Here is a 13,773-nt window from a genome sequence, read left to right on the forward strand (position 1 = left end):
ATTGTTTGGCGCAGGGAGGCAAGCCCTGGCTTTCCCCTGCATCCTTGCGGAAGGGAAATGTCAGGGAACATGGGTTACTCCCCCGTTTCAAATCCCCCAGCCAGATCATTCAGCTCGTTCCTGGGAAAGCTGCAGGAAGGCCGAACAGCGCCCATTACAGAGACAAAAGATGAGTGAAGGGAGGCCAAAGGGACCGTGACCCACAGCCACACACCGAATTTCCAAAAAACCCCACCACTGCCACGGGAAAAGGCGGTTTGCAAAGACACTGTCACCAGAGGGTGGCAGAAGTGATGTTCCTGGAGAATAAATAAAGACCGAGTCAGGGGTTTCTGAGAGAGTTTTATTAAACTAAGGTGGAAAAGGAACAATAACAAACCATCTCTTGTGGATAACGATAACAAACCATCCCGGCTCAGTTCAATTAATTAAATCAAGTGTAGCATAAAGTGCATGGGTTTCAACTCTCCTGGAAAAGAGAAGAGTGAGTTTAAAGCACCTTTGCAGTCTGCAGAGTCCCTGGAGAGGAAGGTGCTCATGCTCAGCCCAAACTTCACTTTTGAAGATGGAAGATGCAGTGCTGGGTGCAAGCGACGTGCTTCACTTGCTCCGCTGGCTCTTTCCGAGTCTGGAAAAACTTGGCATACTGATGTCCAGAACAGTCTCCTGGTCTCCCTTCCTGGTTTAGTGCCATGAAAACTGGATTTGCTCTTCATGGGATTGCTGCCTCTGGCCACTGCTAGCTGCTGTGGAGTGGTTTGGCATATGTTGGCTCCATGAGGTGGTAAATCAGGAGTAGGAACAGGCACCCAAGTGCAACCAGACTCATTGCAGCCAGGAGGACGAAACGGCCGATAAAGAAGGTGTCCACGATCTGCAGAGAGTGGGGAAAAAAAACACAGACCACAACACATTTTACAGCCTCGGTCTGCTCTGGGAGGGAGCATGCCACGGCCTGGAAAAGAAGACTGTCCACAAAGATCACCCAGGGGGAATAAAACCTTTGGGGTTCCCCCAGATTTCTCCCCTCGTTTTCCATCCCTGACACAGCAGGCGGGGTGTGCGACAAATGATTGAAAAAAAGAATCCCTTTCCTCTGAAAAAAAGCTGCTTTTGGGAAAGCTAGCATGGAGGAAAAAGCAGCACGGTACTGAGCACTGGGAAGAAACACAAGTCAAAACCTGCAGCAGCTCTCCCCGGCCACAAACCTCCCAGCGCTGCAAGGAACTGTGCGCCGGTCTTCCCTTTTAGAAGGGAAACGGGGGGGGGTGTGTGTGTGTGTGTGAAGATTAAAAAGACACAATGAGAAGCCAAATGCAAGAAGGCCGGTTACAAAATCATCCTCTTGGCTCCTGAGACTACCCCAGAGCTTCGCTCACCCCCTGCTCAGTTTTCTAAAACGCATTAGCACATGCTCAGCCTTGGTGTTGCTGCAGAAAGAGTCTCTTGTGAGCGATGCCTTGGCTCCTTCTGCATGTTTCACTTTTTAATTAGCCAATTAGCAGAGTTTCAGTGCAGAAAGCCCAGGTCATGTATTATTGATAGTCAGGGCAGGTCCAGTCCAACTGAAGATCCAAAAAAAAAAAAAAAGCTTTCCATTTCTGTTGGCCTCCCGGGCACCAACATGCGCTCGGCTGCCCTTCATCTCGCTTCCAACCTTTACACGAGCAGGTCCCACACAAGGCAGAGAAAAGCAAAAAAAACTTACAAGGATCTTTAATAGCGACTTACACAGATCAAGATCTAGAAGAGCAATAATTGATGTGCATTAATAATAGAACAGAGGAAACAGCACCTAAAACGCCACGAAACTGTGTATTCGCAGCCCAAAGAGCTCTGGGAAAGCTCAAGATGGCAGCTCAGGCAGCGGTCGTGCAGGCAGCCTGATGCGACCCAATGCAGTTAACTGCGCTTTAAAACAGAAAACAGAGCTGGGGGAAAGTGGAAGGCTGCAGAATTAGAAGCAAAGTTATCAAATCTACCTGTCATGTGGCTACCAGTGCGCTCCAAGGTGTGTTGGAAGACGGAGGCAGGCGGGAGCACAGAGAGCCCGGACCAAGCCTCAGGGCAGCACTTGGAGCCTTCCCTGAGGTAAAGGCCCACTCCTGGGCCACATCCTAAGGTAAATGGCCCATCCCCAGGGCCTGAGGGCACTTGCTGGGGCCTCCCCTGAGGTAAAAACCTGTTCCTGGACTCCAGCCTGAGGTAAAGGACCACCCCCAGCGCTCGGGGCAGCGGTTTGGAGCCTTCCCTGAGGTAAAGGCCCATCCCAGGACCACATCCTAAGGTAAAAGGCCTATCCACAAGGCTTCGGGGTTGCCGTGAGTCTCGTCCCTGAGGTAAAAGCCCATCTCCAGGGCCTGAGGGCACCTGCTGGGGGCTCCCCTGAGGTAAAAACCTGTTCCTGGACTCCAGCCTGAGGTAATGGCCCATCCCCGGGGCCTCGGGGCAGCAGTTTGGAGCCTTCCATGAAGTAAAGGCCCATCCCCGGGGCCTCGGGGCAGCAGTTTGGAGCCTTCCATGAGGTAAAGGCCCATTCCCGGGGTATCGGGGCAGCAGCCTGGAGCCTTCCCTGAGGTAAAGGCCATCCCCGGGGTATCCGGGCGACTCCTGGGGACTCCCCTCAGGTAACAGTCCGCCACCCCCGGTCCCGCTCGGCCACGCGGGCCGTGGCGGGGGCTCACCTCATCGGCGGCTGCTGCGGCCGGGCGCTCCTCCTCCCGGGGGAAGAGCAGCAGCGCGGCGCTGAGGATGGCGGTTCCCAGCGTCACCAGCACCACGGCGAACCTGTAGGGAGAGGCCTCAGCACCGGGCCCGTTCTGATCCCACCCCCCTCGCCCTTCCCCGCTGCTCACCGAGCCCGGCCGGCTGCACGGGAGAGCGCCAGGCAGAGCAACAGCGCCAGGCCCCAGAGCAGCTGCAGCACCAGTACACCCGGCCCCACACCCAGCACCATGCCCGCCATGCCACTCCGCCGCTGCCGCTTCCCCCTAGCAACCGCGCCGCTCCGCAACGGACAAGCCAATCAGTGTCGCCCGGCTCTCGCCTGACGTTTTCTATTGGCTGAGGAGCGGATTGCGGGGGCGGGATCGTGTCTTTTCCTGCGCCGCGATAGGCGGAGGCTTGTGACTGGGCTGCGCGCGCCGGCGCCGACTGATCGGTGCTTAAGTAACCCCGCGTTGCTGGGTGTATAGGTTGTGCCACCGCCCGTAGGCGCGAGCCAGCCCGCGCCCACCCCGCCGCAGGGAGCATCTCCGTTTGAGCAAGGTCTCGCCCCCAAAAACCTGAAATGTAACAGCCCTAAAATATTTAGGGTCGAAATCAGGCAGATTTGGTTAACACAAATGCGGCTGGATACGGCAGGGTTTTGCACTGGGAGCTGAGGCCTTCCGAGCTAAGGTTTGTCAATGCACTGAGCATCTTTTAACACCAAGACAAGATGGATTTCCATTATAAACTCATTTTCCCATCTGTTTTTAAATCCTGTTCTTCCCCCATCACATCTCGCCCACCAGACTGGCTGGTGTGGTTTGATGGGTGACTTTTTGCCGGTACTCAGGGCTTATCTACCAGTTATCCTGAAAAAAAGTAAATAGGTTGATATATTCAGCTTTTCTTCTCAGCTACTTGAAGTCTGATGATACTTTGCATAAAATGTCACGTAACTGCTGTTTTTCTCTCTGTCATTTCTTTCAATGGGAGGAATAAAATGGCAATTAATTATGCTGTGTAGCATCGACCTGCCTTTTCCTGCGATGAAATCAAAGTCGCCGGCGTGACTCCAACCAGTTCGGCGCACAGAGCGCAAACTGTCTCCGACACCTGCCTTTACTTGGCATCGAGTAGGAACCTCCTGCCAACACGTTCAAAGCGTACGTTTGATAGCAAACTCCCTCCTGCACTGTCTTGTGCTGTTAATCCCACCAGAGAGGGTTTGTTTTTTTTCTTCTCTGCAAACCCCACATTGGCAACATCCGTCTTTGCCATCATTTCTGCAACCCTCCTCTTCCTGCTTGTGTTTTCAGTCAGAAATTATAAATTTCCTCCTGTTGTTGGAGAATCTCCCTTTGTTTTTCTCTGTTTTCCCGTTTCTTCACATTTTTGGACCCCGGTAGTTTATAAAACCCTAAATTTCTTCTTCATAGCCCTGTTTGCAACAAGACCCTTCTCCTTCTGCCATTCCTCTTCCAGCCTTTGGCTTTCCATCTCATCATTTTTGTCCATCAGCCAATGAGGCTTTACCTTTACTGGATTTTCCCTTCTACCTTTTATCTGCAGCTTTAACAACGTAATCTTTAACCCGTTCCCCTATCGACAGGGTCTTTTCACTATTTATTATCTCCTTCATCTCCCCTTGGTGCTGCCTGGTAGTTTCTTGATGCTGGCAATGACACTGGTAAGCAAGTCCAAGAGGTTGCAGCAGAGAGCTTGAATCATCCAGCTACTGAACCCACTGCTGGACCACGCCACATCCCAGATATCTGGCCAGAGTTTGAAGAATAAATGTGATGTATTTACGTCCAGCAGCAAGGTTTTAGCCATGTTGCTTGTTGGTTTTAATCCCATCTGTTGTACCCAGCACGGTTGGGCTGATGGTAACTCTCGTACTAAGATTTGGAGGTGAAATGATGCCTACATCCCAACACACTCCAAAATATCCCCTATAAGATTTATTTATGTGGCACATAGGGTCTTGCAGCAGGGCCATGGGCTTCTCTGAGCTCAGTGGAAGGAAGCTGTAAATCCACAGCTAAGGAATTGGGAGAAGGTACCTGGGAAAACAAACTTTATCAGTGTGAGATTTCCAAGCACAACCTTCCTTAGAAATTTCTTCAACCATCTGCAGAAAAACGCATCATCCCCAACACCCTTTTCTTCATCTCAGCCTCATCCTGGCATTGGAAATGCCTTGACAGGGATTTGCCACACAGGACTGCTCTGGCAGCTGGTCAGTTCAATGCAAAGATTAGATTTTATGGCCAAAGAATAATTTATTGCTGTCTTTAAATGAGGGTTTTTTCCAGCTTTTACCTGCTAGGATCTAGTATCGCTTACTGCTTGTGTCAGAGTTGCATTGCACCTGTAAAAAAAAAAAAAAAAAACAGAAAGGGGGGAAAAAGCAATAAAATATAAAATATGAATTTTAAAAATGTAAGAAAGCAGCAGAAATTGAGGATTTTCATGTTGATTGCTGGGAGAAACTTCCTATTTGTGGTGGTTTTTTCCAGGATAATGGCTGATGTGGGGGTGTCTGCAGATGCGAATTTCACCAAGACTTTTGACTTGCATCCAAACCCTTGCTCTGCGCAGGATGCATTAAACTGATGACAAACAATGTGGTAATGGTTAATTCCAGGTCCAACACATTTGATATCAATAATCTAGGTAGCATTAAGCCTTTACTGTCAAGGCTCTCAAGTGATGTTGCTCTTTACGTGGTAAATAAGGAGAAGCGGAGTCATCTGGAAGCTGTCGGATGCTCACAGCCCAGCCAAACCCAACGCAAATAATTTATTTGGACACAAATGATTCACGTGGTCGCTGATGGGAGATGCTGTCCTGCCCAGGAACAATCTGAAGGATGCGTCATCACCACGGGTGGTTTTTCCCAAGGAAAAGATCAGGGGATTGCGACATTTCTTGGCAAAAGCATGAAAAAGATCCTAATGTTGGAATTGGACAAAATGGGCTTGGCAGAGAGGTGCAATTAGCGCTGAGAGCAGTCAAATGCCTGGCCCAGGAGGACGGAGAGGTCACCTTACTTCAAGGGCTGCAAGGGCAGGATCAGATGGATCAAAGCTCTTTTGTAAGACACTGCTCGAGGAGCAGCTCCCAGAAAGGGGTGGGTTTGGGCTGAGAAAGTCTTTTTGGGATTAAAAATCTGCAAATCCACCATGCCCAGCTCATCCTGGTGGCCAATCTGACCACCATGATCTAATATCAAATGATATTAAATGATCAAACTCTTGGTGGAGGACTTAGAAGCACTGAGAGAATTGATTTAAAACTCTTTGAGCAGTCGTAAAACTTGCAGTTTTACGGCTGGAGGTGCCCGACTCTCCAATATTAGAATTAAAAAGAAACAGGCGTTGATGCAAGCAGGAAAATATTCTGCTCCTGATTTAAAGACTAGCGAATTGCTAAATATTTTTATTAGCGGCAAATTTGCAGCTTGCTGGAACTAATTTCACGCCCGGTAGATATGGAGCTTAAGCTGGGGATGGCGTTAAATTACTCTCTTGTAAAGGTATTTAAGCCTATGATGGGGGTGCCCTTAGATGGTGGGGACCTGGCTGGGGAACCCCTTTTTGGGGTGGCTCCTTGTTGGGTTGGGAGCCCCAGGATGGCAGCTGGGGAAAGCCGAGCTCTTGCAGCATTACTACAAACCCATTGTTTCCCTGCTGACGTGTGCTAGGAACCACCAAAACCCCTTATTTGCATAAATTTGCTTACGGAGGTTGGCTGCAAACTGGCACAGGAGTGGGATGGTCGCCGGACCCCAGAATCCTCCAGTCTGGAAAGAAGCTATTATTTGTATTTTTTGGGTGTTTTTGGTGTATTTCAGAGATTATTTAGGGTATTCAGGGTTTAATTAATTAAATTATTTTTTTCCATTTAATTGATTTTAAAAATGTATTTATTTGATTTTAATTATTTTAACTGATTTTTTAATTGAGGATGTTCTGGGTTTCATTGATGTAAGAGGTGGGTAAAGGTGGACATGGCTGGATCCCCGAGGGCTGCTCGCCCTCTGTGCCCATTATTTTCACATCTTCGTCGGCTGGAGGTTTTACACCTTGGAGATGCTTTTCCAGCCCGAATCCCTTCATCCTCCTCCTGCAAAGCCTCCAGGTGCACTGGGAACCACCCAGCTTAACACAATGGGAAAAACCCATCCTGTTTCACTTTGCCTGGATACAAACTGGGACAGGTGCGGGGATGGGGTCAGAGGATGCGGAGCCCGAGAAAGCAAAGTGAAGGCATTGAGAGGATCCAGTTACCCCTCTAAAAATACCTCTGGGAGGGTGGCGGTGGTAAACAAGAGCTATTTAAATCCCCTGGTCCACTTTCTGCAATGGAAATACATAAGGTTAAATAGTTCTCCCTGACTTCTTGGAGGACGCGTATGGCCGAGAAGTGCTAAGTTGCCTTTTCCAAAGCGAAATCCCTAAGAAAAGAAAGTTCAAATAATAGGAGAGGGTTTGTAATGGCTCCAGTGGGGATACAGCTCTCTCTCGCAGGAACCCACTTTGGATTATCTTTCTCTTGCTGATGGCGGAAATCAATTTTAATCGTCCTGACGGGAAATGAGGTTGTAAGAACTTCAAACAGAACAAATCCTGTAATGTTCAAAAAAATAATAAAATGGGATATGAAGTCACTTTTAAAATAATAATAATAATGTAAAAAATCCCAGCCCAGCAAGAGGAGATGCCTCTAAAAGGCCCTGGTTGGCAGAGGTGGAGGAGCGAAAGCATTTCCCATGGTGGGATGAGTCCAAGCCCAACCAAGAAGCACTTGGAAGAGGTGGATGGAGGAAGATGGGGTGTCTCCGTCATCACCCATTATGGTTCAAAATGCTCCTGAGTGGTATTTTTGTTTGTTTGTTTTGGTGACATTTTATACTAAACACAATTCTAATTCAGTCCAGTAAATCTGTATGTCAGTACAAACAAGGCTTTCTGATACTTGGCTGTCTGAAGTTAAAGCATCTGCAGAGCGATTTCCCCAAAAGATCCTAAAAAAAAGGTCCTACAGTTGTCTTCTGGGGATGTTTAAATGTCATCGTGCCCAGACAGGGTGACATTTCCCCATGGGATCACAGGCCCTGGGTGATATCATGACAAAAGCTGACCCAGCCAAGGAGAGGAAGGAGGAGAGATAGCTCCTGAGAGACCTAAATCGGGTTGTAGAGACCTCCCTGGGTGCTGCAAGTGATGGAGCAGAGGCAAAGCTAAAGGAAGGGGGCAAAGAACCGATGGAAAATGAATACAAAAAGGTTGAGAGGAAAAAGAAAGGCAAGAGCAGGGTCTGGGGAAATGCTAAAAATTAAAATTTGCTTTTATAATGGCATTCCCAAGGGTGCTAAAGCCCATGGTGAGGTGTTTCTCCAAGAAACTTCTATTTCCCATACATTTCTCCGAGAAATGCTATTTCCTATCAATCTTATCCTTAAAAGAGTACCAGTATGGGACCTCCTTGTGTCATCGCTTCTGGAAACCTCTTGCCTTTACCTGTGTCAACCTCTTCCTCCTTCCAACCCAAGAGTTTTTAGGCGAGAAACCAAGGAGTCATCGATAATAAAACTCTCGACACTTCACTTTAAGTGGCTCATCATCATTAGTTCTTTTGGTATTCCTCATAATGGCATTAATCACCGGCCGCTCATTAGACTTTAATGTGCCCGTAATATGTTCTTCCGCAGTAATTCAATTGCAATTGAGTGGTCGATAATGTCTCCTTATTGGAAAGGGTTGGGCGATGGCAACGTCCATCTATGGTGGGATATTGGGTGACCGTGAGCAACCGACATCTGCTGAAATGGGCCAGATCTGTCACTGCAGTCCCCAAGACTTTCAGGCAGGTTTTTTTGTGGCACCCAAGACCATTTGCAGTTTTAAATACGGTTTTATTCTCCACTCCTCGCAACACCTTGCTCTCACCCTTTTTTGTTTGATGTATATCGACATTTTTCTCCCGTTCGTCGGGTGACAGCTTGGAAATGACGTGGCTGTTGTTGTTGTTGTTTATTTTTTAAAAAATTTAATTTCCTTCCTTATTTGTGTGTGGCGGCAGGGAAATTACTTGTGGTGGGAACCGTCTGGGCCTGGAGCAGCAAGGTCAAAGCACCGCGTGGCTTCTGGGAGCTTCCTTCAAAAGTCACAGTGTTGCACTTAAGATTTTCTCTCCCCAAGTCTTGAGCATGTGGGATGTGGCTTTTATATCGCAAAATTCAATTCTGGATTTTCATACACCCTGGGGTCATTGGTAAAAAGGGTGTTCTTGCGTTTCCGGCCATCACAGCGCTCGATCGACTCATGGCATCACCCTACTGCCTGTGGAAAACTCAAAGATGGAGATCACCCACCTTTCGGGGGCTTCCACGGGCTGCACCATCCCCCGTGGCCAGCCGCTCCTCCTCCCTCCAACCTGATTTTTTAATTGCTGTTGGATGGCAAAAAAAAAAAAAAAAAGATGAGTCCTTTCTGCTGCATCATGACTCCATGGTCCTTCCAAAACCACACAATGGTTGCCCCACGTTCTCCAAGAGCACCATTTTATTTCAGGCCTGGGGCTGTGGTCTTGGACCCAGGGAGCTTTACAGTCCAAAGGATAACTCAAAGTTATTTTGCTTTCCTTTGCCTGTGGAGGAGATATTATGTAGTGCTTTGGTTTTCTCAGGTCCATTGGCAAGTTCCTGAGATAACTCCAGCAGCCAAGGGTATGAATCATTTAGGTGGTATTTAAGATCCTGTTGGAAAACCTGTGAAAAAAAAAATTAAAAGGTGGCTAATCAAATCATAGAATCACGGATCATTAAGGTTGGAAAAGACCTCTAGGATCATCAAATCCTAATGCCAACCCAACACTGCCCAACAACCCAACCCAACACCCCCAGGCTTCCTAAACCATGTTCCCAAGTGCCGCGTCTACACGTCTTTTAAATACCCCCAGGGACGGTGACTCCCCCACCTCTCTGGGCAGCCTGTGCCAGGGCCCGACCGCTCTGGCAGGGAAGGCATTTTCCCTCACATCCAACCTAAACCTCCCCTGACGCAGCCTGAGGCCGTTCCCTCTCGCCCTGTCCCTGGTGACTTGGGAGCAGAGACCGACCCCCCCCTCACTCCAGCCCCTCTCAGGCAGCTGCAGAGAGCGAGAAGGGCTCCCCTCAGCCCCCTCTTCCCCAGGCTAAACCCCCCCAGCCCCCTCAGCCGCCCCCCAGCACACTTGTGCTCCAGACCCTGCCCCAGCCCCGCTGCCCTTCTCTGGACACGCTCCAGCCCCTCCAGGCCCTTCTTGCCCCGAGGGGCCCAAACCTGAGCCCAGCATTCGAGGTGGGGCCTCCCCAGGGCCGAGCACAGGGGCCCCATCCCCGCCCGGCTCCTGCTGGCCACACCAGGGCTGACACAAGCCCGGGGGCTGGTGGCCTCCTTGGCCACCCGGGCACTGCTGGCTCATGCCCAGCCGGCTGTCAGCCAGCACCCCCAGGGCCTTCCACGCCAGGCACTTTCCAGCCACTGGCATTGAGGGCTGTAAAAAAGCAGAATTCAATCCATGCAAACTTTCCTAGATGTAATTTCAGGAGAGATCAAAGATGACACTAACCTAAGGAAGTTGAGCTACTCAAAATTCAAAGTTTATAGTCCATCTGTCTCTTTGCTTCAGGGAGCCGGTATTAAATTTATTGCTAAATAAAACAAATAAACCTAGGAAAAAAGTCAACGTTGAAATCTGCATACTCATAAGAGAATTAACAGAGCTCTCCTGTTATGATGGCTGCTTCTCAATTTGCATCTTTAAGGAGTTGTGACCACCTCTCCTTTTCTCCCTTCGCCGGCTCCTCTGAAGCCAGGCCAGCGCCGGTGGTTGGTGCTGTGCTCGTGTCGCTTGGTAAAGAGATGCTGCAGACGAAGGTTGAACTCCTGTCGTGGACTGAACCGAAACGAGGATGGGGAAGGGATGCTGAAGTCGAGCCAAGACGAAGAAACATCTCAGGTGGAGCCAAAATTTAAAAGGGCAGGATTCAGCATCTCCACATCGCTTTTGCCGGCTGCCTGGTACCCACCTCCTGCAGAGATCCAAGTGAAAAATAAGTTGAGGGGGGTTTAATTGCTTTACCAGGATTATCCTGTTAATCACCCCTAGTTTTTGTTTTCAGAGTGTTCATACAAGGTGTATTTTGTGATTATTTAGACTTTTTTGTTCCCCTGGTGCGTATCCCTCCAGCCCATCCCTATCTCAACTGGCCGGCGCCGCTTCAAGAAAACAGACTCCAAATCTTGCCCGAGTGCTGAAGGTAAGTTGCTTTAACCATCCAGATCCTCCTGTTTTTTTCTTTTTAATCCTGGAAATGCTTGGGAAAGGGTCCGTAGATTGGATGCTGGCAGTAACTCTGCACGGGAGGGCCTGAAGGAGCAGCAAGAACCAGCCACGGACTTCTTACGCCTCGAAATTAAACATTTAAAAGGAGGAAGCTGGCAGCAGGGATTTTTCTAATCCAAATATATATAACCTGCCATTAGCCAGCGTTTTTCCTTCAGAAGGACCGCAAAGTCCTTTCCCGGCTCCATGAGCCACCATTAACCCTTGCTCAGCCAGCACAGGGAGGGCAGGAATCCCATTTTTTTCAGCTATTTTCCCACTTGATCCTGGCTGCTTCGTGGTGCCGACGAGAGGGAAAAATCCTTTCTTTCGGCTTTAGCTTGCCTTATTATCGATCCATCTATCCCGCACAAGGAATAAGCTTTAATCTTCTTTAATCTTGCGTGGGGGAACCTCCGGGAATATCAAGCCATCCTGGCATTGATCACTTATTCTTAATACATCCTTCTTGTGCGTATGGATTATCGATAAAGCCTTTAATTATATTCGCCCGTGTATTTACCTATTAATAGTCGTCAAATCTGTGTAGCGTTACTTGCTCTTATTTGTGTGTCTGAGACTCTTTGAAATGCACTTTGGCTTCAAAAATAATGCTTTTGTCTCGGTGCCATAAATCTTTTTGGGTTCGCTCTCTTATTATCCTCAGGAAAAGCACGTGCAGAGGTAAAAATAAACATATTTAAGAAGAGGTATTGCCCCGTGGCTATCTGAAGTACCACAAATGGAAGGAAATCAGCTTTGAGGGAAATCAGCTTTAAGAGAAATCCTCTGTGAGCTAAACAGTTAAAATTTAGGGAATCCCTTAACTTCAGCACGGATTCGGTGCAAGCGTCCTTGGATTCAGACAGAAAACTGTCTGTGTGTCCGGGCCTGGGTTAATTACGTTGCTTTTAAGGTTGTGCTGGATGATGCTGGTTTTTTTCCTCTCTTCTTGAAACTCGTAACTGGAGAGGGTTTCAAACGGCGTGAGAAAATCTCCACATCCTAAATGTCTTCTAAATATCCAAGACAAATTTTAGTGGGTGATTTGTATCAAGCATTGTCCCCCGGTCGCCGCATGGTGCCCGAGCAGAAGGGGTGAAGCTGGGTACTGCCAGTGTCTGAGCTGGGACAGTTTGGAGCCACGTCTGATCCGAAACAAGGCCTAAATTTTCCTTAGGGATCCCTTTTTAACACCCTTTAACACCCGAGGGTGTCGTACGTCCTCCCAGGCAGCAAGCTTGCAATTTGGAGGGGTTATCTTACCCCTCTAACCCATCGAAGTGCTTAAGCTGGGCTCAGCCACAAAGCTCAGCCTTAGGAGCTAAGCCCCGGCTGTGGCTGCATCCTAAAAACCCGTCTTGTTTTTAACATCTATTGTTTAATAATTTACTCGGCTTTGCTCTTATGTATTTTTCAGAGTATCCCGTCACAGTTTTCTTAGAGAAATCCGACACGAGCAATAATGCAATCTTGGAAAGAGAATTGAATTATTTATGGAGGAGCTGTAAACGACGGAGACTAAACTGCTATATTTTATGTAATTTGTTTTCTCCTGAAGCCCGTTATGTAAAAAATGTAAATATTGCCGGTTATATACGTTGCCGCTCTTGCCAAATGTTTAATATTTTAGCGAACTCACTCCGAGTACTCATCACTTTTGAGAAGGAACCATCCGTGTGCTCTTGAAGAAGCGCTGATTAGTTTGCTGTAATTATATATTTATGATGCTGACTGTGAGTGCACAAAATAATCTCCCTCCCACGTGCCCCAGCTTTGGGGCAGGCAAATGGCACGACCCCCATATTTTGGGGGACCCCCGAGTGAAGAGGGTTTTATTTCAGGGAGGTTTTCCAGCGGTCCGTGCCCCGGCTTGGGGTGGGGACGGGGACTAAGGTGTTTGATTGAGAAGTCTGGGGGTTCGGGGGTGTGGATAACCCTTCCAGCTGGTGCCAGCAGTCACTGGAAGGTGTTCCTGGGTGGGGAGAAGCGGGTTGGTACCAAGCAGAGCCCCCGTGGGAGCCAGGCTCTGCTGAGCATCGCTGTTCCTGCAGATCTGCGGGGCTCAGCGCTGGCAGGATGAGACCCTGTCAAAAACCCACCATCCAGGGGTGACCTGTTACAACGGAAGGATGTTTTCCCAGGGGGAAAAAAAACCAAGATTGAGTGCAGGAGAGTTAATTGACTGGTGAAAAAAATACAGCAAGACCCCTTGGCTGGTTGAAGCGGAGCCAATTCAAGTGAGAAATCAGGCGTTGTTTTTTTTAACCAGGGATGAAAATTAACCTCTGAAAAACTCTCCAGGGAAGAGGCAGCTTTTGCAGAGGAAAAATCCAGGCCCGGCTACTTTTCCTGGAGGATGAGCGTGAGTTTCCGAAACCAGTGGAAGAATCGCTTTGGCGATTGGCGACAGAAACTGGGGAGGAGGAATGAGGTACTCGAGGAGTGAATGTGGGACACTTGAGGAGCGAACACGGGATGCCCAGGGAGCAAACACGGGATGCCCAGGGAGCAAACACGGGACGCCCAGGGAGCAAACACGGGATGCTCACTGCTGCTGGTGCCAGCAGAAACCGCCTTATGTCAGGAGAACCTTAAAATATTGGTCATTCGGATATTTTTGGTGACGATGGGGCTTAAAATACGCCCCATGCGGGCCTGCCTTATTTCCACCTCCATTTTTCAAGACAA

At 48.7% G+C, this 13,773-nt stretch overlaps 1 protein-coding gene and 1 long non-coding RNA gene across 2 annotated transcripts; one reads left to right on the plus strand and one right to left on the minus strand.

The window, feature by feature from the left end:
* Window positions 1-329: 329 nt before the first annotated feature.
* TMEM218 (transmembrane protein 218) lies at window positions 330-3,013 on the minus strand. The gene is made up of 3 exons (XM_075116307.1): window positions 2,856-3,013; window positions 2,685-2,787; window positions 330-874 (listed from the first exon to the last, which is right to left on the minus strand). Exons 1-3 carry the CDS (start codon window positions 2,963-2,965, stop codon window positions 740-742), a joined length of 348 nt encoding a protein of 115 aa, XP_074972408.1. The 5' UTR covers window positions 2,966-3,013; the 3' UTR covers window positions 330-739.
* LOC142067555 (uncharacterized) lies at window positions 1,852-6,619 on the plus strand. Its single transcript, XR_012664082.1, has 2 exons — window positions 1,852-2,122; window positions 5,229-6,619. It is a non-coding gene; the product is annotated as an uncharacterized LOC142067555 (long non-coding RNA).
* The last annotated feature ends 7,154 nt before the right edge of the window (window positions 6,620-13,773 follow it).

Source organism: Phalacrocorax aristotelis, chromosome 22 (assembly GCF_949628215.1).
Source record: "Phalacrocorax aristotelis chromosome 22, bGulAri2.1, whole genome shotgun sequence".
Taxonomy (NCBI): domain Eukaryota; kingdom Metazoa; phylum Chordata; class Aves; order Suliformes; family Phalacrocoracidae; genus Phalacrocorax; species Phalacrocorax aristotelis.